Source organism: Podospora pseudocomata, chromosome 7, assembly GCF_035222375.1.
Source record: "Podospora pseudocomata strain CBS 415.72m chromosome 7, whole genome shotgun sequence".
NCBI classification, from domain to species: Eukaryota; Fungi; Ascomycota; class Sordariomycetes; order Sordariales; family Podosporaceae; genus Podospora; species Podospora pseudocomata.
In genome coordinates, this window is record NC_085891.1 from 3029359 (window position 1) to 3055680 (window position 26322).

A 26322-nucleotide genomic window follows, 5' to 3' on the forward strand; every position below is an offset into this window, starting at 1 on the left:
TCCTGATCCAAATCCCAATAACCTTCTTCCTTTCCAATAACCCGCCTGCTAAAAGATGCGATCCAGAAAATTGATCAAAAAAAGCGAAATATACGCACACACACAGACACACACACACACACACACTCAAATATACCACACACCAAAGAAACCCCCTCCCATCTCATACTAACACACCCCCCTTATCCCCCCATCCCCCTAATGATGATGCATCCCCCCCATCCCAAACATACTCCCAAAAGCATCCATCCCCCCTCCCACCCCCCCCTGCCCACCCAAAACCCCACCCCCTAGCCCATCCCCCGGCCCCCCAATCTCAGGCGGCTCCATATTAAAAGGCATAAACCAGGCCGAACTCGGCTCCGCCCCAAAAGCAGCATGCAGCGCAGCGTCCTGCTGAGCAGTATGTCCCCCCCTCCCACCACCACCACCACCACCACCACCACCACCATGATGTCTCCCCCCTCCCCCATCACCACCACCCCCTCTCCCACCCCCAGTCCCATCATGATCCTGCGCCGCCCACCCCGCCAGACCCGACGCGAGCGGATGATGCTCAACCCCATTCCCATACGCCCCAAACACCAACTGCCTATCCAGCCCCGGCAGCCCATGAGCCCCCAACGCGCCCAAGGCAAACGGATCCGGGGGGAAAAACGAATTGTGCGGATGATGAGGGTGATGATGCGACAAATGTGAGACCGCCACCGGGGAGACAGGCGACAAGGCATGATACGCCGACGCGTTCGTTATTGTCAAGGGGTTGAACGGGCTGGGACCACTAGACTGCGGACCAACACCCGCATTGGCAGAGAAAGACCGTTGATGAAGCCTCGCAGCAGCATGCATCTGCTCAGCCGCGCCTTGTTGATGATGATGATGATGTTGTTGGGCGCGGGCAAAGTCGGTTTGCAACGGTGATAAAACCTGGTCGTTGGCACCTCGCTGGGAGCCGCCAGCAGTGGAAGCCTTTCTAACGATGGATTTCCGTTTGAGGTGCTGGCCGGGGCGGGAGATGCCATTCGGACCACCAGCATGTTCGCCACTTTGCGGAGAGAGCGTGGTAAAAAACTCTTCGACTGTGTGCAGTTCTGGTTTCTGTTCTAGCACCGCGTCCTCGCCCTTTTCCTTCTTCTTGTACGTGGCCGGGTCGAGGAAGTCGGACTGAGAGACGCCGTGAGGATAACGGTCGAACCAGTCGCCGTATTGGAATATGGGCGAGGCGGCGTTTTCCTGGGCTGGGTTGCCTTGCCTGGCTGCGTCAGCGCAGGTGCGGTACTGTTCGCGGAGGTTTTCCGACATCCAGTGGAACATGCCCCAGTACCGTCTCATCTTGGAGAGGAACTTGACGTTGGTGGCGAGGTTGCGCTTCGAGGTTGCCTCCATCGAGGGGTTGCCCGAGAAGATGCCAAAGATGTGGACTGTGCTAGACAAGAAGGCACAGTATCCTGTGAAGGGTGCCGTGATGAAATGTGACTCGGCATCCTTGAGTAGTTCTGATATCCGGTTCGCGGCGGCGAATGCCTTTGCGCCTGCCTTGGTGACGAACGCCTTCGGCACGTCCTGTTGTGACTGACCGTTTGGCGATGAGACGGCGAACCGGTTCATAAACAGAATGTTTTGCTGGACCGAGATGTGCAGAAACAGAAACTGGTTGGCCATGTTGTCTGTCTCATGCAAGTGAAGGTTTTCTGGTGTGTAAGCCAAAGACTCCGGCAGCTCAAAGTCTTCGGTCTGCTTGAGTAGTTTCGCGTATTCGGATTCCGGACTCCACATGGGGTGAGGATCTAACTCCTTTCCGCCCTGGTTGAGGTACCCGATGATGCGCCCCCATAAAGCGATGGCCTTGATCATCCAGGCTGCCACGCCCATATTGTCCTTGGCCTCGGTCGCTTGACCCTCGGTCGTGGGCTCTAGAACTTGCCCACTGAGCGTCTCGGTCGGCCCGGGCATGTCGTACTGAAAGTTTTTTTCCTTGATGGGCAGTGGGATCTTGAGGGTTTCCTCTCTGATGAAACATGGCCGATCGGTTCCTGATGAGTTGAAACGGTCCATCAAGAAGCACGCCCACATCGTTCGTCTCCGGATTTCTCGATCGATAAAGCTCAGCTGTGTCTTTCCCGTCATCCGGAGGGGGTCGTGCTCGAGATCCTTGTGAAGCTGAAGCGCAAAAGCCATCCGGATGGCCTGTCCTCCCAAAGACCAACTCCGTCCACCATGGCATGTGCCGAACTCGTGCAGACCCAGAATCAGAAGACAGGTCAAAATCGTGATATTTGGCCATTCGTATCGCTTGGTGAGAATATCGCGGGCCGTCGAAGCCCATTCCTCTCCACGAAGGAAATTCGGGTTCGTGGCTAGCTTTGGGTGGTTGGAAAAGCGTGCAGCAATGGCGCATACCGAGAGGATCAACACTGGAGGTAAAGCGCCGGCCCTGTTTCGAACAGTCAATAATGAAACTCACAGATCAGCTGCGAGCCGACTTACTTGAGTTTTCTCATAAAGCTTGGTTTATGAAGGATGTGATAAGCTTGGCCGTAAATGTTCTCAAAAAACACCTCGGCCAAGTGCTCCTGGATCTCCTTTGATGGCAGAGCATCGCCGCCCTCGAGCAACAGCTTCGATTCCTCCGCCTCTTGAACCAACATCGTTGAAGGCTTGTGAGGTCCATCCAGCTTGGATCTTGATGTGCCACGAGCCCAATTGTCCAAGTCTGGTCCGAAAGCTTCATCAGCACCGCGCTTCTTCGCCGCGCCCTTGGTGCTGGTGAGAGTCCCTGGAATAGCCGGCTTGACAACCGCTCTGGTCACCGACGCCGCCATAGAATCCTGCTCTGATTTTGGCACCACTTTGATGATGCGCTCCTCCATTCTCTTCAACCGCTTATCCAGCATGGCCATATAATCAGTCCTCGGCGCCGCCTTGCGCGCTGTCACCTTGTAGACACATGGAATGCGAGACCGTAGACAGTGCTTACATGCTGGCTTCTCTCCCGAGCATCTAATCTTCTTGCGCCGACACGCGATGCAGGCCAGGGGCAATCTCTTGCGCTCCTTGCCCGCCTTCGTCTTCAGCTCGCTCCATGCCGGTGTCGCATCTGTCTTATCACCCTTTGATTTTCCACCCATGTCTGTCCCATCCCCCAAGCCTCCAGTGGCAAGACCAAACTCGTCCGACATTGGCTCCTCCAAGGAATTGCCGCCGTTCTGGTTGCTGTCGGGGCTGCCATTCTCGGATGTGTCCATGCTCTCTTGCCGCCGGCCATTGGTGTCGCTGTAAGAGGTCTGGACAGTGATGGAGGTGGCCTGGTTCTGTTGGTCATGCATCGAGGTTACCGAAGGTGGATGGGAATGCGCAAACACGTCTGGAGTGTGATCGTCAAAGTTTGGAGCTAGACCAGCCATCGGTGAGTCGTCTTGATAGGAGAACTGAAAGTCGCCAAAATGGGTCGCATCTACAAGATCGTGGGTTGCTGCCGTAATGGTTCCCATCCCGTCATTGGATGACTCCAGCTTGAGGGCTTGCAGAGCAGCGGATGATTCAGGTTGCGCGTGGTGACCGTCCGTGTTGTCCGCCGAGGGCGAGAAATCGAGCTCCAGCGACATGGCGAAAGGATGGATGGCACTCTTGGGCTCGTGCAAAATACAGGTGGGTATGTGACCTAGTAGGTACCCTCCACTGGGCAAGTAACGGTAGCAACGGTCAAGCGAGATACCGTCAAAAAGACTCGGTACTCCGTAGCTAGTTTGCGAAACTCCTACTATACGACCAGACCAAACCCCAACTTTGCTCTCCTTCACTTCACTTGGGAATATCTGGGACGGCGACGATGATTTGTAGTGGTGCACAGGAATATCGCATGGTATAGGGGGCGGTGGTGTGGTGTCACGAGCTACTACCTGACATCGACATGTCCCCTGAGGATTTCCGACAAAGCGCTTTCCAGGATGCGAATTGTCGAAGCGTAATACCCGGAGTGTTTCCCGGCCTTGACTGTCTTGTCGATTTCTTGGTATGCGATCGGCCGTGTGTTCTCGAGTAGCAAGGTAAGGTAGAGGTGATGCAAAAGGTCGTCGCGGTCGTTCGTACGGGCCGTCGAGGGGAGTCAGCAGGATAGAGAGAAAAGTAGTGGAAAAAGACAACTCCGAGAAGCTGGCAGAAGGGGGAGGCGACAGGCGACAGCAACCGGGGTTCGAGTCTTTTGGCGTTTGGCGTTTCCCAACCACAGGCGTCTCCAAGGCCGGCTTGGTGGATCAGCAAGAGAAGGGTCTGGCGGAACTAGCGAAGAGAAGCGTTTTCGGCGGCTGTCCAGTGGGGTAACATGCTGTTTCGGTTTTCTTGCGTGTGGACGATCCAGAAGCTAGACCGCCCAGGGCAAGGAGGACAGGCAGGGAGCCACCTCGTAATACCGAATAGGCCGTTATGTCCTTTTTGTTTTGTCTGGTCTGCAATTGGGTGCTTGAGCCGGCCTAGTCGCAGTCGGATTCGGTCTTGTTGAGAATGTGACGACGTGGGGAACAGGGAAACAGGGGCCTGCAAGTCAATATACGGGGAGGCCAGAGAGAGGATGGAGAGTATGGGGGGAGCATCAAGGAAAAGATGGGGCAAATAGATTGATCGCGGAGACAGGGTGACAGGCTGGTCCAAAGGATGTCGTAAAGCCCACGGCGGGCCGGCTGGCTCTCTAATGGCACCTATCAAGCGCCCTCTCCCCTCATTTTCCGTCATATCAAGACGAGAGCATGGGGAACTCTCGTACCTCACAGCAGACAAGGTCGAGGCGGGCCACCTACCACCCCTCCTGCATGCACAAGAGACACACGTTCTTCCTTGCAGCTGAAGCAAGCCACCACACCAAGCAGTATCATGGATGCTCACAGAGCTCTCGCGAGTGGACTGGTTCCAGGCTAGGCACTACCTACGCCGCGCACGGGCGCCCGCTCCTTCGTCCGGGGATGTACTGTAGGTGGTGTGTGTAGATATTCTTATCCCCTGTTATGATACATAGAGCGGGCAAAACGAACTGAGATGGGGGTGGGAGGGCCAGGAACCGGTTCGTTCGTCTGTCGAGTCGGTGTCGGAGGGGTGGTGGGAGCAACAGCTTTCAGCGCGCGGATATAATTGTATGAGCGAGGGCCTGTCATCTTGATCCATCCGCCAGCCTGCCATGGCAAAATTCCGAGAATACGCCGCCAGGCAATATAGGATGTACAGCATGACCGGGGTGCTTGGCTGGTGCCGTCGATTGGGCTTATCAGCGATGTGTGCCTATTCTATATTATCCCCGGATTCTGTCGATACAGACCTGCTCCCTTTCGTCGTACAGGCCGTCTCTATCTCTGTCACAACCCAGAGGCATCAAGACGTTTGTGGGGAGTGGCAGGGATGGGCCGGAAGACGGGTAATGTTGCGGGGTTCGGAGCAGGGTTCGGTCGACCAAGCCCCGAGCAAACAGCGAGTCCCGTCGCGCCCAGAAAGCCGGGACCAGCTGGGGCCGAAGCGTCTTGACTCGTCTCCGTTGATGACCGCCGTGTCTTGGCGGGTGGCAGAAACTCCGGTGATGCCCAGTTTCCCTTGCTTTTTTCTCGAGGATAGCTCCAGGCCGCACAATGTGTTCTGTTAGCTCAATGTCAGAGCGAACGAGCAAAAAGGAGAATACCACCTTCTGTAACACAGCGAGCGAGTGACAGCTACGGTTGACGGAAACAATGTTCCACAAACCCTTGCTGAACTCGTGGGAAGGCGGCGTGTGGGCGTGACCTTGCCAATTTTGTGGCGCTCCATCCAACCCCACTTGGAGCAAGGCCCAAAATCAACCTCTTGCTCCTGTCAGTGTCAGTCTGTCAGATCTGCCCAAGATCACAAGCTTGGAAAGGATCATCGTCAATATTTGGTGGACCTGCATCGTCGACTACGAGTCCATATTCAATACTTACGTGGACATCGACAACGATATACACTCTCTCACTCTGAGCGGAACTAGTCACCCCTTCGGCGGTTTTCTCGTCTCGTGCCGCCATGAATTCTCCGTAGGCATAAGAAACAATAAAGGAAGCTTCGGTGCCTTCTCTTGCAGGTCGATGCTGATGCGAGAAGCCTGGCCCATATTGGGTCGCCACCAACTCTCGTAGGAGCCATGTATCTCGAGGTAAGATGGTCACAGCCCTCTCAACATATAATATCGATTTTAAGTTACAGCAACACACCACCTACGAAATAAATGGCAGCCAACAAATCCCTCTCTGCCTTCCAACACGCTTCGGATCGCGCGGGATCGCCACCAGCTGGGCTATTCACTGTAGCTATCTTTACAGTCACCCCAAATGTCAGCATTGCTCGTGCTACAACAGGCATGACTGCAGCAGTCAAGAGCGAGCCCAGCCGTCCAAGCTGGGGAAGCGGGAAACATGGAGGGGGGTTACACGGCTCGATTCGATCCGTCCTTTTTCCTCCAGCTTCCGAATTGGCATTTGCTATATTGGCTTGTCAAACCGACAATTATCCGCAGTGCAGCTCATAGCCTTCCTCCACCTCCATGACTACTACCCCAGAGCCACCGTCTCCCTCTTCCGGACCGTTACCACCTCAAATCCAGGATCAAACCGGCCGCCTAGCGTTCAGGTTTGGTCTTAGCGACCTACCAAGCTCACAAGAACAGCGTTGCGTTTCTCATCGTCCTCGCAGATGCCAAGTGGCCAACCTGTCATCCAACCCAAGGTTGAGCTTCATGGTGATGACTCTGTTCATCATTGCGACCTCGAATATTGCCCGTCATCAAAGGGCGCTTCCAACAAGTGAGTCGTCTGCGTGGTGTGTGGACGTTATCACACAGCATTATATGCTCGTGGGCACGGGATCTGCATATTAGTTTCAACGGCCCCAGCGATGATCGTGTTTCCTCGCGGTCCCGTCTGCCCCCTTTGGGAAATGTTGCGCTTGGTCAGTTATAGTCACGAGGGGAATGCTCTGTAGAGGTCTGGATTGAAACGTCGGGGTTACCTCTGCATCCACTTGCAGCACGACCAGGAATCGCACGCATGCTACGCCGTGTCTGCCTTCAATCTCTGCCTCTCCAAGATCCAATCGGAACCTCGGATGGTCCGCTTACGGCTCTTTGCTTCAGGACGATGCAGGCCTTCGTCTTGATGTGTGCTGCTGCTCTCCGCCAGCCTGGATCGTTGCTCACACTACACGTCAGAAACACACCACTTTGGCGGAGTTTATCCCGCAGCTTTAGACAACGGCGGGTTCAACCGTGACAGAGTTGTGGTGGATGGCTGACTAGAATAGTCCTTCGACATAGCTCGGCTGGCAAAGGCTCCTTCCTATCCAGTCATGAAATCTGGGGGCGGGCGGAAGTATTTTGATGAAGAGAAAACGGGGTAAATTCGAACAGGCTGTTTCAAAGGACTCATTTCACATCTAGGGCAACCGTTGTACAATTCTAAGCCTTTACCTCTTCCCTCACCGAACACAAAAACCACTAGCATCACCAATCAACCCAAATTTGATCGTCCCTGAGGTAATCTCTTCAGCGCCACGCATATATGAAAAACAAGCACTCCCTTCATTTCCTTTCTTCTTCTTCTCTACCTGCCCGACTTACATCTTGGTACATACATACACTTACAGAAAGGTCTTGGCTTGCCGTTGTGTTGACTCCCAACCAATCGGGTATTTAGAGGTTGTATTTCGGGGGCAACTTCGGCTCGGTTCATCGTACCGATCATGATTGCTTTCCCTCTGATGGAGAAGTTCGCTTGATGCCTTTCCCGCTTGACAATTCTTTTTGGTTTACATTCATCAAGATCGCGGTAGGCACCCTGGCGGTCAAGGAAAGACATGGGGGACAGGACAGGTAGGGTGTTATTCCTTGGTCTCACGGACCATCATGCTTGATTTGATGGCTTGAATAGAGTCGATTGGGACGAGGTAGAAGCCCGATTTGGGTTTCCGGGCGGGGTGCAAGGCATCACTGACAGTGTAGTCGGTCCCGGTTCATCCGATTTGAGAAGACTACATGTGAAAAGAATTGCAACTCCGGTGTGTAGGAGGCCAGGGAATGGTTCTGACAGTGTGGATACAGCTGTCATAAAATCCCTGAGTCCTTGGGTATGGCCACATAGCCATTGCACTCTACAGACCGAGAGATCAAGTTCCATACCAACCTACAAGCAAATACTCTATCGATTGCTCGTGGTCATTCCCAAAAATCAAAGCCCAACGCTCTTCATTTTTTTCTGGGCCTTTTTATTTCGACCCTTCTTCCTCACAGCTCCCAGGTTCTGCAATCGCATGCTCCCGTTCCATCCCCACCACCGAACTCGAGGCTTTGATCAAGATGTCCCATCCTAGATAGATACCTATCAATTTAGGCCTATCATGACTTACCAACCTTGGGATTATCACGACCAAGCCTTCCCATTCCAAGCCCAAACCAAGCTAGGAAAATAAGAATGCGAATTTTGAAGGCAGTTAGTTGCTGCTCAAAAACAGTATTTGCCTTTGACCACTTGTGCTTGAAATGGAGTTGAAATGTAGCGAGGGATATCAACAAAAGCAACCAGAGTGTTCTTGAAAGACAATGTTTAACCGGACAGCTTTCTTATACGTAGAAGCGTGCAAGCTGTGAACTATATATGTAGCAGGTTGGCAGAGCCAAGAGGCCAATACCCTAGGTAGCTGACTTGATAGGTATTGTTGGCAAAGTGATATGAATTGTTGGGGGTGGCAGTCCAGTTTCTGAATAAATAACTGCACAAGGGCAACAAACACCTCCCGGTGGTTTAAATCTCAACACCGAGTCCAATACCAGTCTTCTCCTCTATATACACAAGCAAATCCATACAAAAGAAAGCCTTATGAAAAAGCCACCAAGCAATTAAACGTCCATTCGCTATATGCACAAAATCACATCTTCCCTCCTACACCCTTACTCGTCACCCTCACCATCACCCCCAGCAGCCTTCCCCTTCTTCGACCTCTTCCTCTTCTTTTTCCTCTCCCCCTCCACAATCCCATCCACCGCCACCTTCTTCTCCTGCTCCTTCTCCTCTCCACCCTCCTTCTTCTTCTCCCTCTTCTCAACCCTAACCGAATTAGCCCCACTCCCCTTCTCCTTCTTCTTACCCTTCCCCTCATCCAACAGCTTCTCAAACCCATACGTCGGCCCCGACTCCTCAAACTCCTTCCCAAAAGTATCCCTCCTCCACTGTCTCAACCTCGCCTTCTTCCCCAGCTTCTTCTTGTCCTTCTTCTTCTTCTCCGCGTCCCTAAACGAGGCCAGCTTCTTCAACCCCGCAAACTCATTCAGCGCCGCGTCCGAGGGCGCCAGAAGGATATCACGGGCCGTGAGACCGAATGATGTGGGGGAGGTCTCGCGGTACTTGAAGGTGAACTGTTCCTTGCCCTTCTTCTCCAGCGCGCGGGGCTGGTCAATCTCCATCTTGGTGTCGACCAAGGCTTCAATCTTGGCAAGCTCGGCCCTGGCTTGTTTCTTGGCTGCCGCCTTTTCCTTCTTGAGATCCTTGGTGGTCTTGCGCTTCTTGGCTGGGCGGTCAGAGTCGTCTGAATCATCAGAGTCGGAACCCTCAACTGAAGGGGCAGGCTGATCAGCCTCGAGGTCGGAAAGGGCAATAGCGGGTGCTTCTTCCTCGTCTTCCTTGAAGTCAGGGATGATGTCCTTGATGTCGATATCGTCGTCCCATTTGGGCTTCTTGGGCTTCTTGGAATTCTTTTTCTTCTTGCCGTCTTCGTCCTCGCTGCCAGAGGCTTCCTCCTCCTCGCTGTCGAGGACCATGTCGTCGACCTCATTGTAGTAGTCATCATTGAACCGCTTCTTCATTTCCTCCTCCCAGTCGTCATCCTCCCATGCCTTATCCAAGAACTCAACCCACTCCTCATCCGTAAGCTGCTTGCCGCTCATGCCCGCCGCCTGCTTAATCTTCTTTAACCTCTCAGACGCCTCGTCCACCTTGAGCCTCCTGAGCCTCGCTCTTTCCGCCTCCCTCTCCTTCTTCTCAGCCTCCTTCCTCTCCTTCTCGAGAGCTCTCAGCTTTTTACGTCCAGTCAGCTCCTCCTTGCGAGCGGAGCGCGCATTGGCCAGGTTTCTCGAGTACGTCTTCAGGACCTCATTGCTCTTGGTGGGGTCTTCGAATCGCATATTATAGGCATGCTCGAACTCGTCAGCAATATCGTCCTCGGCATCCTCTTCGTCAGAGTCAAATGCTTGCCACTTGTGGTCAGGCGCCCACGCCTTGGAAGCCATGAACTTGGACAGAAACTCCTCCGGGTTCTTGTCGGCGTTCTTCACATCAAGCTCCGTCACCTCGACGACGGCGGCTCTGGAAGGGTGGACGCCGTTGGCAGCAGGGGCGGGTTCGGCCTTTTTGACGGGCTTGATAAAGGCGTCGTCGTCGCTCCATTCCTCGTCGTCGGCGCCGGCGGCGTTGTTGATTTCGGCCATGATGGCATTCTTGAGTTCGGCCTGCTCCTGGACGTAGGTCCTGGGAACGTTGGGGTCGGCGGCGGTGGCATCATCGTCTGCGCCGACGTCGCCAGCCATGTAGCGCTCGCGGTGGTAGTCGCGGAGGAACATGGGCTTTTCCTTCTTTTCCTCATCGTCCTTCTTCACATCTGTGGTAGGGTCGAAAGGCTTGTAGAAGACGGCTTCCTTATCATAAATGCGCGGATCCTTGTTCTTGATAGCGGCGAGCGTGGCTGAGATTTCGGCGTCCAAGTCCTCGGTGATCAAGGCGGCTTCGTCGTCCTCGGATTCGTCGTCAGAAGAGGACTCGGACTCCTCGCCGGCGCCGTACTTTTCCTGCAGGCGGTGAAGCTCCTCTCTCTTCTTGTTGTGCTCGAAGCGGCGGGCGTATTCCTCGTTGATGTTGAGGCCGGGTGTCTGGCCACCGAGAGTAACGCCGCCATCTTCCTGGTCATCTTCGCTGCTGGAGGCAGAGTCATCGAAAAGGGACTGCTTCTTGGGGACAATCTTGTCGCCGCTCCGGGCGGTTTTCGCAGAAGCTGAGGCCATTTTTGGGTCAACCTTGCAATCTTTGGGCGGCCAATTCGAAAAAAGGAAAAATTTTGGAGAAGGAAGAGGGAGCTGCAAACACCGGTGTTGAACTTTTTAGTGGGGCTACTTAGAAGTGGAGATGGGCTCATGCACAGACCACATGTAACGATCAGAAGACAAAGCTCCACCAGTGGCGGGGTCACTTACACTGACACTGACTCCAAGAAGAGTTTCGATGATGGATGATATGTACATATGATTTTACAGCATAATATTATGGGAATGGAATTGGCAAGATATTGGTAGAGGATAGAGGATGAGGAGTGGATGTCCTGGCAGCTCCCGTGTCTTTCTCACACCATCCTGGGATGCTATTTGGACTGCTACGGCTTGGAAATAGGAAAAACAGACTCTTCATTTCATATCTACCTGACATGGGACGTCATGACACGCGTATAACTTCCAGGTTATTCTCAAAAGTACACAGGGTTGGCAGCTGCCTAGATCTTCATGTGTTGTTAGTTGTTACCTAAGCCTTCAGCTATAAATCACTTCTCCAGGTATCTCTATAGATTGGATGGCAATGTAGAAAAGACACTGGAACTCTCTGACAATATGTTCTGGTTCTTCAGCTTTGGAAAATGTACCTGTTTAAGCTACTTGCAGTCAAATTCCATTTCATCCTGAAGCTGTCTTGCCTCTTGGTGCCAATGTGGCACGTGCACTGTTGGGGCGCAATCGCCTTGACACTAAGCCTGATTTGGAGTTGGCTCGGAACTCCCATTGCCCATGCATCGCCGCCGCCGTCGTCGCATGCATCCTTGTTCCCGAACGCTGTCTACCTATCACGTCACTTCGATTCCAGCATCGAAGCCAACACCACGCAACACTTTGCAAGTCCACATACGCATCTTGCCATCACCAAGAGGATCTGCCATTTCTTCTCTTCTCGCTCTGCCCTGCTTTTGTCTTTTTTTGCTTGCTGAAGCCCTCGCCGACCGGTGTTCCGATCTCTCTCCCGCTGCAATATCCCAGAATGGCCGACTCAGGTGCTCCCAAACCAAGCAGCAGCGTCAAGCTGGTGCTGCTCGGTGAAGCTGCTGTGGGAAAAGTACGTCTCTTTGCTGCCTCTAAACACCGTCAATGTTTACCCCTCCCGCTCCATCTCCATCGTACGACTGCTAACAAGACCTGTTCCAGTCATCTCTCGTTCTGCGGTTCGTCAATAACGATTTCCAAGAGAACAAGGAGCCAACAATAGGAGGTATGTTGATTCGGGGTACACTCTGATGTTTGCAATACTGACTCCTTCTCAAATAGCTGCCTTCCTGACTCAAAAATGCAATCTACCCACACGCACCATCAAGTTCGAGATCTGGGATACCGCCGGCCAGGAAAGATTCGCCTCTCTCGCCCCCATGTACTACCGCAACGCCCAGGCAGCGCTTGTGGTCTACGACCTGACGAAGCCCACCTCGTTGATAAAGGCGAAACACTGGGTTGCCGAGCTGCAACGGCAGGCCTCGCCCGGTATTGTCATTGCTCTTGTCGGCAACAAGCTCGATCTCACAAACGATAGTGCTGGTGGAGACGGGGAAGGGGCTGGTGCTGGTGATGGAGAGGATGCCAGAAAGGTGACGACAGAGGAGGCCAAGTCGTATGCTGAGGAGGAGGGGCTTCTTTTCTTCGAGACCAGTGCCAAGACGGGCTACAACGTCACTGAGGTGTTCACGGCTATTGCAAATGCCATCCCTGAGACATCGCTCAAGACAGCTCGGGGTCCTGGTGCCTCTTCTGCGGCTGCTCGTACGGAGGAGCAGAGGGTCAACCTCAATGGTCCTCGGGATCCAAATGCCAAGGAGGGATGTGCTTGTTGATGATGGGCTGGGATGTGGAGTGGAGGGCTTTCTTTTGGTGGATGGGAGAGGGCTGCGACGGGATTTGCATTTTATGGGTACAGGAGTGTCTGGTTTCTCATTTGGGCAGGAGTAAATAGTGGTTTAGGTGTTTTCTGTCGTTTTTAATGCCATTGCGTTCCTGTATGGTGTCTTGGTGTTTGAGGGACTCGATACCCTGTGATGTCCGTATCTTTTGACAAGAGTGAACATATCGTCACAAAATCATCAAGACTTGAATCAATCTCATGTTGAACCAGCCTTTGTAAAGTATATTTTCTTTCGAGGCGGATTCCCATGCCTCAACGGTTGGACCTCAGAGTGTCCTTGCTGGTGCCACTCATGAATGCCTCACAGGAAGCCACATACGCGCAGTCTTGAATGTGGCAGAAGCAAAACAGTTTGAACATCAGCTCGAACAAGGTAGAATGACAATACTCGCAAGCGAACTCCATCAATTGCCCCTATTGTCTACATCACCATGGGAATTTCTCCAAGTTGCCCCACTGAGTGAGTGAAGTGCAACGTTCTGGCGCTCCAATATTTAATGGTGGCCCAAGCGGCGGTGGGGCACGTGCTGCTTGAATTGGTCTCCCAAAATTTTATTGAGCCCAGATTGCGAAACGCGACAGCAGAGCGCATCCAGCTCGACTCTCAAACCGCCATCGCTTTTGATTCAGCCTTTGAAAACGACATTCGATAGCTCATATTTTTGAGCCGTTACTTTTGGAAACAAGAAGAACCCACCGGCGTCGATTTCCCTTCCCCAAGGCCACGTCTTTCGCTGCCAGGCTACGACCGGCGACTTTTCGCTTCGCGCGTTGCCCGCTCTCGCCTCCGCAAGTGTAACGCAACATCCCCAATTTCGATGCCGGCGACACTCCACCACTCTACTTGACCCTTTTCTTGGGCGGCGGCACCGCAACTATCGCGGATTGCAGGGAAATCATGGCGGCGTCATTCACCATCACCGAGGCCCAGGCCGAGCTTATTCGGTACGTCTCTGTCCCAAGCCGCTCTCTTTTTGCAAGGGATGACACTAACAAAAAGTCGCACCACACAGGTCTCTACCCCAGGAAGACATACCTGCGAAGCTCCGATGTGCTATTTGTAGCAAACTAGCTGTCAACGCTTTCCGTTTGCCCTGCTGCGACCAGGCCATCTGCGAGGGCTGTCAGTCGACCCTGCCTGCGTCGTGTCCTGTTTGCGAACACTCCCCGCTCTCGGCCGACGATTGCAAGGCTCACAAAGCACTGCGGACGACCATTAAGGTTTTTCTTCGGACAGAGGAGAAGAAGAGGGAGTCAAATCGGCCAAAGGAGGCTACTCCCATCACTCCTGTCGATCCTAGCCCGGTTTCGGCAACTGCCCCAGTGCCACCTGAGCTGAATGAGCAATCGGCTGAGTCTGTGGCGCCTGCTGGGGATAATCAAGAACAATCCAGCTCGGAGGCACCTGCTGCTGAAACTTCCGTCGAGACTTCCCATGGCCAGGAAAATGGTGAAGCGGCACCTGGTCAGAATGACGAGACTTTAGAGCATGATGCTGCTGATTCTGTAAGTTCTCTTGGACTTGTACCTCTACGGAAAACACACAGTTTGCTAACCATGATCAAGGACCAACCTTCACATCCTGCTCCCGAGGGCGAGGGCGTAGGAGAAGCCACATCAACCGAATTGGTGAAGCAAGAAGGCACTGAAGTTGCCGAGGGCGAGGAAACTGAGGAAGTCAACGGCGAGGAGGGGGATGGAAATGGGAATGACCAAGAGCAGAATGCAGATGGTACAGCCAAGCCCGTGACTGGCGGTTTCGGCATGGGCTTTGGCGGCAACTTTGAACAAATGCCAATGATGATGGCCATGAACAACGGCTTTGGCAGTTTTCCAATGATGGGTCAGTCCAACTTTACCTGCGTGTAATCCTGCCATGTTGTGTGTAAAGTTTCTCGGATGCTAACTCTTTTTCCCAACTTTTAGGCATGCCAGGCATGAACATGGACCCGGCGATGATGATGCAAATGTGGAGCGGGGGTTTTCAAGGCATGGGCATGAACGGCATGAACATGAATATGGGCATGGGAGCAGCAGCAGCAGCAGCAGCAGCAGGGTACGGTGGCGAGGCCGATAACTGGAGCGGACAGCAATCATGGAATGTCGGCCAAGATAATTACAATCATCCAAGCGCTTCTGGCATGGGCAATGGTGATTATGGCTCGTTTAACTCTGGCTTCCAAACAGGATATAATCAAGGTAATTATGGCCACCCAAATCAGTTCAATGACTATCGCCGGAATCAGTGGGGGGGTTTCCCCCGTGGTAGAGGTCGCGGCCGCGGGTACGGGTATGGCGGCGGCGGGTATGGACGAGGAAACTTCCACAATGGGGGGTATGGGGGTGGGAATTATAATGATCAGAATTTCAACAACGGACAGCAGTATCCCGGCAGTATGAACGGTCAGGGCAGCGAGTTTGGTGGCGGCGAGAATGGCGAAGGTGCTGTTGGCCCGAATGATGGTACCGTCGATGAGTTTGGGCGCTCTATTCGCGCTGATGACGGTGCTGAGGGCGCCGCTGATGGCCACCAAGACGGGGTTCCGCATCATCAGGGAGAGGGTGGTGAAGAGGGGGCACACCAAGGCGAAGAGGGCGGTCCAGCCCAGCCAGCTGATGAAGTTCTGATTAATGCACCCAAGGGTCCCAAGGCTATGTTGCGCGGTCTTCCCAACACGAGTTACATTCACCTACAAGCTAGAGGCTGGGTGGATGACGGGAAGCCGAATACCCCCAACAGTGCGAATGGCACTGCGGCGCCTAGCCAGGCGGGCGATCACCCCCGGTCACGTAGTAGTTCCCCGAGTGGCTCGCGGAGGGGCGGTGGTGGTGAGGATTACCATCACCATCACTCTCACAGGGATAGGGATCATGAGGCTTATCACTCTTCGAGGAGAGAGAGGGGCAAGTCTTCGAGGCACGAGGGGCAGTCGACGAGGACGCATTCGCCTTCTGCGGTGGGGAGTCGGAGTGGGAGTCGCAGTCGGAGTGAGGATAGGAAGGAGAAGGAGGAGAGGCATCGGGGTGGTAGACGGCAGAGGTCGCATTCGCCTGATGGGGATAGGGAAGATGATGGGGAGGACCGCCGGCATAGGTCGCATCGCAGCAGTAGGAAGCATGATGATCGGAAGGAGAAGGATGAGCATACCCGCTCGCGCTCGGCGTCACCTCCGGCGGATGAGTCCCGAAGATCGAGCCATCGCAGCAGCAGGAAGGATCGTGACTCGGATAAGAGACGGGATAGGGAGAAGGATCGGGATAGAGATGGGGAGCATGAGAGCAGCAGACATAAATCTAGCGGCCATCGGTCATCTCATCGGGATAGGGACTACGATAAGGATCGCAGCGGCCGAGACCGTGATAGAGAGCGGGACCGGGACCGCAATAGGGATCGTGACCGGGATAGGGATCGGGAAAGAGATAGGGATAGGGACCGTGACCGGGAGAGAGATCGTGATAGGGACAGGAAGGAGCGTCGTGATCGAGATCGGGACAGGCGGGATAGGGATAAGGAGAGGCGTCATAGGAGTGGGAAGTCTACTGCTGATGGGGCTGAGGATGGGAGCTCGTCAAAGAGTAAAGGTTTGGAGATTAAGGGTGGTGGTGGTGGGTCGAAGGGTCATGGAGAGAATGCTGCTGGTGATAGCGTCGTTGGTGGGAGAAGGTCAAGTGCTGCTACGACTGGGCCTGCGGTGCAGGATCCGCATGCTGCCGAACGGGCTGCTCGGGATAGGGAGCGGTTGCTTAAGGAGACGCGACGGATGGCGAGTTTTGCTAGTATTGCTGGGTCGAAGAGGGGACGGGATAGGGATGGGGAGGGGGATGATGGGGAGAGGAGGAGGAGTAGGAGGAAGGGGAGACGGGGGGAGGTAGTGGATGGGGAGGGAGAGGAAAGGGAGAGAAGAGATTATGATTGATGGGTGGTGAGATGCATGGTGTTGTAGGGTGGTTGTAGATTTACATAGGGGGGTTGTCACTCGGAAATCAAAAGCGCCCTTTTTGTGAAGATGGTTTTTTGGGGCTGAAATGGAAAAGAGGATGAAAAGCGATGTTCACGTTGGCATTGGTGGTGGGGTGTTGTTTGGTGTATATAATTATGGTTGAGTGTGATGTATTTATAAGACTGGGGATCGGAGTATAATTGTGTCTTGTACCTACCGTCTTTATCAACGCTATTCACAGAATGAAGGTGTTTCTATGCTTCAGGTTACTGTGTCCCTACCACGCCATCAGCTCGTGTTCTACTTAGCCAGTTGAGCACACTCAGTCGACCATGTTTTAGTTACGCCTTCATTCAGCCACACCAAAGGTTACCACAACCATGCCATTGAGGTGACAGTGATATGCAGGGTCGCAGCTTATTATACCGGCATTCATCAACACAGATTTCCCAGTCAAGAAACACAGCCTGCATCATCCCTCCCTCACCGTCCAATCCCATGCCCAGCTCGCCCAGACATCATCGTCAACAAGCGTCCGCGTGGTCGGTTTTAGCACCCAGTGAGGTGTTAGTGGCGTGGAGATGGTGGCCCCTAAGGGGAAGCATTGGTTGACTTCCGGGCGGGAACTGCGGGGTTGGCTGACGCTTGTGCCCCCAAACGGGGGGCTTGTCTCCAACTGACAGCTCCCTATCGTGGTGGGGGTACATGGGTGCATGGGTACCTCTCTCCATATCACTTACCGCATCTTGACAACCTCCGTTTGCCTCCGTACCATCTCTCTCTTCCCGTGTCCTACCACTAGATCTGCTGCCAACCCCTCCCTGGGGCGTGAACTTTAACGACGGCTCTTTCTGATGATGTCCAGCTTTATTCATTGACAACTGATTACACTGCAATCAAAGAAAAAAATCAAAACATTTTACTACTTGTCTGTAAACCACACCGACCACTTTCAGCTCCTCTTCTCCATCTTATGTAACTTTCTTGCCTCACTCATACATTTCCATCCCATTATTCACGACACAGCGATGCGTCCACTCCCCGGTGATGACGCCTTTGGTGGGCGTCCTCGGACCTCGACCATGGCGGGCGGCGACAGCGACACACCCGCCTTTTTGAACATGTCTTCTGCTGCTGCCGCTGCTGCTGCTCCGCAAATGACTTATTTCTTTGCTGATGAAGCTTCCATTGGGGATTCTTCGAATGCGAGACCACCTGCTTCGTTTCATCATCATCATCATCATCATCATAGTAGGTCGAAGGATAGCAAGAGGTTCCCTTCGCTGGATCATCCTGATCATTATTCGCATCATATTCCCAAACAATATCCGCCACGCAGCTCACCAGCTGTTCAGTACGAAGACCGCGACGTCAGCGGCGGTAGAGCGATAAGCTCAAGCTCAAACTCCAAAGGCAAAGCTGTGGTGGCTGCTGCTGATAACACTGCTGTCGATTCCAAACCTAATGACAGCGATGACCTGGCCACGCCTATGCCAGTGACCTCGGGCAATTTCCCAAAGTTATCATCACCCCGTCCTCCACCGCCGTTATCGACTACTTCCAACTCCCGCCCTACCACCCCGTTTCTGTCCGCCGGTCCAGCTTCAACACTGGGAAGTATCTCCTCTCGACGAAACTCATTGTCGTTATCCTCCGCCCCGTCTGTTATCGGAACCGACTACGACGATCATTTATACCCCGACGAAGACGAGCAACAATTGCAAGAGACAGAAATCATGGAAAGCAGCGGGAGTGTGCCGCAGCTGGTTATGCCCAGTATCCAGATGCCTTCTCGACGGCCGTTTACCGAACAGGGGAAACAGATGGGTAGATTGAAGGTGTTGATTGCGGGGGATAGTGGTGTGGGAAAGACTAGTTTGATCAAGGCTGTGGTGCAGAGCTGTGAGAGTGTTGTGCATGTTGATTCGATTGTTGCTGGAGAAGGGAATGGGATGTTGAGGAGTTTGCCTGTGGGAGGCAGGAGGGGGAAGGGGAAGGGGAGTGGGGAGACGAGGGAGATTACCGAGGTTTGGGCTAGTACGAAGCCTTATCCTGAGTGGTGGAGTGAGGTAGAGGCGGGTGGTGGTGGGTTGGGGAGGAGGAAGAGTTTGGGGGATGAAGTGCTGGATAGGAATGTTTGTTTTGTTGATACGATGGGGTATGGGTTTGGGAGTTCGGTGAGTTTTATGAGCGAGGGGGTTGAGATGAATGAGGGCTAATTTGTGATGGCAGTCTATGGATACTATTACGCCGGTGACGGAGTATATTCACGGTCATCTTCAGCGAATTAGTAGTGGTTCGTTGAGTGATGGGGATGTGTTGAGCATGCTGGGTGGGGAGGGGGGTGTGCAGGTTGATGTGGTGTTTTATATGGTGTCGAACCGTGAGTAGAGGTCCTCGTTGTCTGGGGTCCGGTATATGCTGACTTCGATATTAGGCCTCCGCCCTGTTGATATTCATTACTTACAACAGCTCTCACCCTTGACCAACATCATTATCCTGTTGGCGCAAACTGACCTTATGTCTGCGGACCAGGTTGCCGCAAGCAAGGAGCAAATCTACAGCCAGCTGAAAGAGGCCAATATCCGCCTCTTCTCTTTCAACACAACCTCTTTCAATTCCGATAAGCAAGGGGTATACGCCACATCCAGTGCCAACGGCTCAGACCACGACAACATGGACGCAAGCCTGCTCATGTCTCCCGACTACGTCCAACCACTCTTCCCAACTGAACTCGCCACCCTCGTCGAGCAAGTCTTCAACAAAGATGGCATCTCCCGCCTCCGTCACGCAGCCGCCCGTAAATACATCCAATGGCGAAAGACCCAGTCCCCAAGCCCACCATCGCTGTCACAGCGGTCCCTCCGCATGTCCAACTCCTTCAGCCAAAATTCTGTCTCTGGAAGCCAGATGCTCAACCCGCTTGGTAGCCCTCCATCGTACGCCCTAGCCAGAATCACAGACCACACCCAAAGAGAGGAACGCCTCGCCCAAGTCCGCTTTGCCAACTGGGCTGCTGACCTGCAGAAATCCATTGCCAACGAGAGGGCTCAGTATCTGGCCCTTGCCCGTGGTGACCGTGCCCTCTGGCTGACGGAACGGCTTAATGAGTGTATCCAAGAGGGGAGTCTAGTCCCAGTGAATAGTAGACAGCATACCCACCGCCACCGTGGAAGGAGTGGGAGTGATGGGTTAGAGTCACAGAGGTATAATAATGTGAGGAGACAGCAGCAAGTGAGGCAGGTGCATAGGGAGAGTAATTTGAGGAAGGAACCAGAGGGGAAGCAGCAGCAGCAGCAGCAGCAAAACTCGGATCATGACCCGTTGGGGTTGTTGGAAGTGGCGGCTGACTTGAGGAGGAAGGGGGTGGTTGTTTTGGAGGTGTTGGGGAGTATTGGGGTTTTGGGCGGGGTGGTGGTTTGGGTTGTTGATCGGTGGGTGCATGTGCAGGCTATTGGGTGGGTGTTGGGGGAGTGGGAGAGGTGGTGGGAGGGGAGGTGATTTAGGGTGGGGAGGTGATGGGTGGAGAGGTTAGGGGTGATTTAGGGGGTTTAAGGGGGTATATAATACAGATGGTACTATCTGAGAATGGTGCCATGTTTTTTGAAAGAATGGAGCATATGGGACTTGGGAGTAGGGGGTGTTGAGGAGGATATATCATGTAATTTTTGGTTGGGGGTATATATAGTGAGAAAGAAATGGATATTTAAGTTTGTAAAGACTCTTCCACTGTGTTGAGTTGGGTGAGCGGGGACTTTTATCTTGTGGTCTGCTTTGGGGGAGCTTGGTCAAGTGTGTGAACTAGTGTGAGGTGTGTAGATGTGATGGTGTTGGAGAGTCAAAGAAACGTAAGAACACAGAATGGCGGCCGTTTTGCTCACTGTAAAGGAATGTGTAGGAGCTTATGTGTGTGTGTGATCGAGTGGTCTCGGTGGTCTTGTTCATTTTGGTGGAGGAGAAGAGGCGCTGTTGTGGGAGGTAGGGGCTTACCAGCGCCCCGCTCTCTACCTTTTCACTCACCCTCCTTATAATAAAAGGTCTTAAAAGAAAATTAATGAGCCTTTGAATTATCTTTCAAGGTGTTCGAAACTATCTTTTAAGCCCTTCTAATTATCTTTTGAAGCCTCTTAACTATTTTCCTGACGTCTTTTGACTATCCTTTAAAGCCTATCAAATATCTTTTAACTCTTAATAATCATCCTTCGAAATATAGTTAAACTCTATTTAAAGGGGGGGTGTTGGTTAGATAAATAGGGGGCTCCGTAAAGCTGCTTTCCAAAGTAATGGAGGCTGCCACGTGAAATTTGGGCCATGAAAGATTATCAACAAGCCTTCGGACACAATAAAACGCCTGTGAATGGCGGTGACATGTATGTGTGTGATGGCGGCATCTAATAGGGCAGCTGCATTGCGGCTTCCTTCTCTGTTGAGAATGCCTAGCAGGCTCAGCCGCAGAGTCACACAAAGTGCAGAATTTGATGAGGCTGGCAGGCACGAAGCGGGGTTTCCCATTTTCGAAAACCACTTCCAAACTTTACAACTTCTCTGTTGGGATTTGCAAGTGTGTACTCAACATGGCTGCTATATCCAGAGACAAGATACCTGCTATTGGCCTGACCGTCATTTATGAGCCTGAGGGGGAGGCAAACTTGGAGTAAGTTGCTCTATTTCCAAGCATCTGTTCGCGCATCATCGACGGCGGACCGATGAGCTGACATCCGCAAACAGTGTAGTCTTCGTACATGGGTTTACGGGCCATCCAGTGCGGACATGGACTCACAACGGAGGATCTGAACGACTGGATCAGGCTTCTGAGCCACCACCCAAAGCCAGAAAAGTTAACATCTTCTCAAGGCCCCACGAACAAAAGAAATCGACTCCTTCTTCTGCCTCTGTATATTGGCCCCAAGACCTTCTTCCAAAGAACCTACCGCATGCCCGGGTCGCTACCTTCGGTTACGATACCAATATCAGACATAGACATGTCGGTCCAATGCTCAACAAAAGTACCATTTATGACATGGCGAAAGATTTCTTGTATCGACTCGAAGCCCTTCGCAGATCGAATAGCTCCAGGCCTCTCCTTTTCATCGCTCACAGCCTTGGCGGCATAATGGTCAAAGAGGCCTTGCGGCAAGCGTACAACAATCAGAATCGACATATTCAGCTTAGACAAACATTCGACTCGACCATTGGCATACTCTTCTTTGGGACACCTCACGGAGGCGCTGATCCACGTGGACTTGTCGTGGGAATTATCGAGAGACTTGCCAAAGGATTGGGATTCGAGGCTAACCAGCATGTTCTCAACACTTTGCTGCCGGATTCGGAGTGTAGGCAGCTGAGGGACGAGTTCAATCCGGTCCTTCAAGATCAAAACTGGATCATCTATTCGTTTCAAGAAGGGCTTGCACTGTCGGGTCTTGGACAAAGGGTCGTGGAAAATAGTTCGTCATGCCTGAACTTCCCGAAGACTGAGATGACCATCTCAATTGGGAAGGACCACCGTGAAATGTGGTAAGTTCAAACATCCCTCTTTTGTGCGTTGCTGTTACAGCCTGAAATTTAAGCTGACAGACCTCTTCGTCGCCTAGTCGTTTTTCTAGCGTCTATGACCCCCAGTATCAAAAGGTGGCAGCAGCTCTGGATCGTATTGCGGAACAAGTCTCGGTGTCCCCATCAACATCTGACGTGGGATTGCCCGCCTCATTTCCTGATGAGCAAGAACCCCCGGAGGCGATTTCGCTGGACCACCAGAGCATTCAAACACTGCTGGATTCGTTGAGATTTGAGCAGATCGACTCACGGCAGGAAAGCATTCGGGTGGCGCACAAAAACACTTGCGTCTGGGTAACGAAAACACGAGAATACAAAGACTGGCTTGACATCAACAAGATGGAGGATCATCACGGCTTCCTTTGGATGAGAGGAAAAGCAGGAAGTGGAAAGTCAACTTTGATCAAATCGACCCTCAGAAGCTTTCAAAACTCCAAGAGCAGCAAGGGTACTACGGTCATCCACTTCTTCTTCAACGCGCGGGGTGCTGAGCTGGAGAAGACCACAAGAGGGATGTACCGGGCACTTCTCGTTCAACTACTGGAGATACTGCAGAAGAAAATGCCCCATTTTCAAAGGGATGTCTTCAGGTCGGCTGCTATCAAAACTTGGAATGTAAGAGAAGGTCGCGAGTGGTCCGTCGCAATTCTGGAAGAGCTTTTCGAAAACGCCATTTTGTCTATTGGTCAGGAAGAAGTGACATGCTTCATCGACGCGCTGGACGAATGTGATGACGAGCAGGTTGAGCCGATGATTCGACTTTTTGAGAGAATCGGCGAACAAGTTGTCTCCAATGGCCTGCGCTTTCGTATCTTCTTTTCTAGTCGACCTTATCCAGATATCTCACTGGACACCTGTCTCAACCTCTTGCTTGACGGCCAGGAGGGGCATGTCAGGGATATCAAGACTTATATTCAGAAGGAATTGAGGGCTGGTGATCAGCAGACTAAGGATCAATTACTGTTGAGGGCATCAGGGATTTTCATGTGGACTGTCCTGGTCGTGGACATCTTGAATAAGGAGAAGCGCAAAGGGACACCCAATCACTTAGTCACCAAAAAACTCAAAAAGATCCCGGGCGATCTATGGGAGCTGTTCAAAAGCATTTTGAACCGAGACCAGGAGGACAAAGACCAGCTCCTGCTTTGTATCCAGTTGCTATTGTTCACGCGAAAACCGTTGGGTCCGGAGGAGTTTTACCATGCTCTTCTTGCCGGGATTGAGACTGACGACGATTCAGTGTTTGAGGACAACTCAGAGTTCGACGACTACGCAGTGCTCGGGGAGAACTCTGATTCTGAGCACAGTCCAAGTTTTCATGTTCAATCAGATCCAGACAAGGATTCACATTCCCTAGATGAAGGCACTTCTGCGACCGGGGATGCTTTGAGAGCCACAGTTCCTGATATCCCTAGATTCATTCGGAGTATTTCCAAGGGCCTTGCTGAGATCACACAGTCGAAGAAAGCCCCAGTTGTGCAGTTCATCCATGAATCGGTGCGAGATTTTCTTCTGAAAGAAGAAAAAAGGGGGTTGCGAGTGGTTTGGCCCGAGCTTGGCGACGATTTTGAGGCGCAAAGCCATGAGAGATTGAAGCAATGCTGTTTCCAGTACTATATGCGGAGGGACATTCTGACCATCCTCAGCGTTGGTTTCGACATTGCACTTCCCAAAGCTTCAGCTGAGGAAGGCCGTGCCCTCCGCGTGAAGGCTACAGAGACCTTTCCATTTCTAGGTTATGCTACCCTAAACGTCCTCTGGCATGCTGAATGTGCACAAATTACTCAAGTTGGCGCTATTTCGCAACAAGGGTTCCTCGATAAAGACTTCGACTTACGGATATAGTTGCTGTTGCGAAATGTTCTGGAAGTACATGAGGCTCGCCGGTACAACTCCACATATACGGCCAGTCTGCTTTATGTGGTGGCAGAGCACAACCTACCCGCCTTGACCAGAATATATTTACCCAAGTTCAGTGCTTCCGCCTGTCTCGCCACAGAACAAGAGCGATATGGCTCACCTGTCCTTGCCGCGATGGCATCCAAGAGTCGGGGTGCAGTTGATGCCTTCGTGGATTATTTAGCGGCCCTTCAGCAGATTCCGCCATCGACTGTTGGTGAATGGAGGTCAGAAACCGGAACACTCCCGTCAATGTCCACTACTAGCTTTCGGTTTTCGCAGAAAAGGGGTCTTTTATCATATGCTGTGGAATATGGGGACGTGGCACTTTGCCATCTTGTTGGCAGGATTCTTGGCCACGAGGAGATCAACAAGCGCGACCAGGAGGGAAGAACGCCTCTATGGTATGCCGCTCTGGGGGTACACAGCGATGTTGTGAAGGTTCTCTGTCAAGAAGGAGCAGACCCCAACATTGTTGGAAAGAACGATATCTCGCCTCTTTTATCTGCAGACAACAACGGACATCTGAAGGTTGTGGAATGCCTCTATCGGAAAGGTGCCAACATTGAAGCAAGTTCTGATTTTGGCACAACGCCTATCTCATGTGCATCTAAGGCAGGGCATGTCGACATTGTGAAGTTCCTCTGTGAGAAGGGTGCAGATATCAACAAACCCGACAGCACAAAGAGAAGGCCTATTTCATACGCGTCTGAAGGAGGCCACACGGCTATTGTGTCATTTCTTGTTCGAGAAGGGGCTGACTTAAATGCCAAGGATGCCTATCAGAACATACCTGCAGTGTACGCTGTCAAGAAGGGCCATGTGGATTGTCTCAAGATTCTTGTTAGCAGCGACTTCGATTTTGAAGCGAAGAATAAGTGGGGAGAAACGATGCTGATGATGGCGGTTAAAGGGGGTCACCAGAAGATGGTTGAGTGGCTTCTTGAGCATGGAGCCAGTGCCATCAATCTTCGAGATGAAAGAGGGCGGACGCCTTTTAGCTACGCTGTTGCTTCTTATAAAGGTCAGGACGTGGTGAAGTTTCTGCTCTCTACAGGAAAGGTTGAGATTGACTCTAAGGATGACGATGGCCGCACGCCACTTAGCTATGCTGTTGCCCGTTCGGATAATCACGCTATGGTGAAGCTACTACTCGACACCGGGAAGGTCGAGGTTGACTCTAAGGACAATGATGGCCGCACGCCACTTAGCTATGCTGTTGCCCGTTCGGATGATCACGCTACGGTGAAGCTACTACTCGACACCGGGAAGGTCGAGGTTGACTCTAAGGACAATGATGGCCGCACGCCACTTAGCTATGCTGTTGCCCGTTCGGATAATCACGCTACGGTGAAGCTACTACTCGACACCGGGAAGGTCGAGGTTGACTCTAAGGACAATGATGGCCGCACGCCACTTAGCTATGCTGTTGCCCGTTCGAGAAATGAGCTCAACTTAAAACTTCTCCTAGGGACTGGGAATGTTGACATAAATTCCAAAGACGATGGTGGGCGGTCGCCATTGAGTTGGGCGGCGGGGAACGGGCCTTATCACTCTGTAAAAGAGCTTCTTTTGGTTGGCACAGTGGATGTGGACGCAAGGGATTTGCAAGGCCGTACACCACTTGTACACGCCTTGGATTATCTACTACCGAATGTATCGGATAGGTTCGACAGGAGGAGAGGATTTCACATCATCACTGCCTTCCTCAAGACTGGTAGAGTCAACGTTGATCTGACAGATAACCGGGACCGCACAGCGCTTGATATCGCCGCCGCGATTGACGGAAAGGGCACAAGCTATGAAGGGAGATATCGCTGGTGGAGAAAAGGAAACAGTGTCGTTAAAATGTTGCAAGAGTATAAAGAAGGAAGGTTCAGCGGTCTGCCAAATCCGGAGCTGCTTTACTGATGATGGCCACTATTACAGAGGTATGGCTAAGTTGTTTCTTAGGGTATTTACTT

At 52.5% G+C, this 26322-nt stretch overlaps 8 protein-coding genes across 8 annotated transcripts; 5 read left to right on the top strand and 3 right to left on the bottom strand.

Moving 5' to 3' along the window:
* Window positions 1–198: 198 nt before the first annotated feature.
* QC762_710310 (uncharacterized protein) lies at window positions 199–3605 on the bottom strand (the record flags this gene model as incomplete). The annotated part of the gene is made up of 2 exons (XM_062893876.1): window positions 199–2434; window positions 2488–3605. 2 exons carry the CDS (start codon window positions 3603–3605, stop codon window positions 199–201), a joined length of 3354 nt encoding a protein of 1117 aa, XP_062739725.1.
* Window positions 3606–5358: 1753 nt separating this feature from the next.
* QC762_710316 (uncharacterized protein) lies at window positions 5359–5784 on the bottom strand (the record flags this gene model as incomplete). The annotated part of the gene is made up of 2 exons (XM_062893877.1): window positions 5359–5616; window positions 5695–5784. 2 exons carry the CDS (start codon window positions 5782–5784, stop codon window positions 5359–5361), a joined length of 348 nt encoding a protein of 115 aa, XP_062739726.1.
* A 3148-nt stretch (window positions 5785–8932) lies between these two features.
* kri1 (Kinetochore protein Spc24) lies at window positions 8933–11035 on the bottom strand (the record flags this gene model as incomplete). Its single annotated transcript, XM_062893878.1, has 1 exon — window positions 8933–11035. One exon carries the CDS (start codon window positions 11033–11035, stop codon window positions 8933–8935), a length of 2103 nt encoding a protein of 700 aa, XP_062739727.1.
* Window positions 11036–11616: 581 nt separating this feature from the next.
* On the top strand, window positions 11617–13050 carry VPS21 (Vacuolar protein sorting-associated protein 21). The gene is made up of 3 exons (XM_062893879.1): window positions 11617–12128; window positions 12218–12281; window positions 12338–13050. The coding sequence occupies exons 1-3, from the start codon at window positions 12054–12056 to the stop codon at window positions 12892–12894; spliced, it is 696 nt and encodes a 231-aa protein (XP_062739728.1). The 5' UTR covers window positions 11617–12053; the 3' UTR covers window positions 12895–13050.
* Window positions 13051–13450: 400 nt separating this feature from the next.
* QC762_710350 (uncharacterized protein) lies at window positions 13451–17162 on the top strand. Its single transcript, XM_062893880.1, has 4 exons — window positions 13451–13907; window positions 13976–14468; window positions 14529–14805; window positions 14889–17162. Exons 1-4 carry the CDS (start codon window positions 13861–13863, stop codon window positions 16877–16879), a joined length of 2808 nt encoding a protein of 935 aa, XP_062739729.1. The 5' UTR covers window positions 13451–13860; the 3' UTR covers window positions 16880–17162.
* A 769-nt stretch (window positions 17163–17931) lies between these two features.
* Window positions 17932–20404, top strand: QC762_710360 (uncharacterized protein; the record flags this gene model as incomplete). Its single annotated transcript, XM_062893881.1, has 3 exons — window positions 17932–19080; window positions 19136–19286; window positions 19341–20404. 3 exons carry the CDS (start codon window positions 17932–17934, stop codon window positions 20402–20404), a joined length of 2364 nt encoding a protein of 787 aa, XP_062739730.1.
* Window positions 20405–21477: 1073 nt separating this feature from the next.
* Window positions 21478–24304, top strand: QC762_0113320 (uncharacterized protein; the record flags this gene model as incomplete). The annotated part of the gene is made up of 3 exons (XM_062884331.1): window positions 21478–21557; window positions 21632–22420; window positions 22510–24304. 3 exons carry the CDS (start codon window positions 21478–21480, stop codon window positions 24302–24304), a joined length of 2664 nt encoding a protein of 887 aa, XP_062739731.1.
* A 189-nt stretch (window positions 24305–24493) lies between these two features.
* On the top strand, window positions 24494–26269 carry QC762_0113330 (uncharacterized protein; the record flags this gene model as incomplete). Its single annotated transcript, XM_062884332.1, has 1 exon — window positions 24494–26269. The coding sequence occupies one exon, from the start codon at window positions 24494–24496 to the stop codon at window positions 26267–26269; it is 1776 nt and encodes a 591-aa protein (XP_062739732.1).
* Window positions 26270–26322: the final 53 nt, after the last annotated feature.

Coding starts and splice junctions, on each gene's coding strand:
- VPS21 (XM_062893879.1), top strand. CDS start 12,054: ATGGCCGACTCAGGTGCTCCCAAACCAAGCAGCAGCGTCAAGCTGGTG. Junction 12,129..12,217: donor GTGAAGCTGCTGTGGGAAAA/GTACGTCTCTTT, acceptor GACCTGTTCCAG/TCATCTCTCGTTCTGCGGTT. Junction 12,282..12,337: donor CAAGGAGCCAACAATAGGAG/GTATGTTGATTC, acceptor CTTCTCAAATAG/CTGCCTTCCTGACTCAAAAA.
- QC762_710350 (XM_062893880.1), top strand. CDS start 13,861: ATGGCGGCGTCATTCACCATCACCGAGGCCCAGGCCGAGCTTATTCG. Junction 14,469..14,528: donor AGCATGATGCTGCTGATTCT/GTAAGTTCTCTT, acceptor ACCATGATCAAG/GACCAACCTTCACATCCTGC. Junction 14,806..14,888: donor TGGCAGTTTTCCAATGATGG/GTCAGTCCAACT, acceptor CCCAACTTTTAG/GCATGCCAGGCATGAACATG.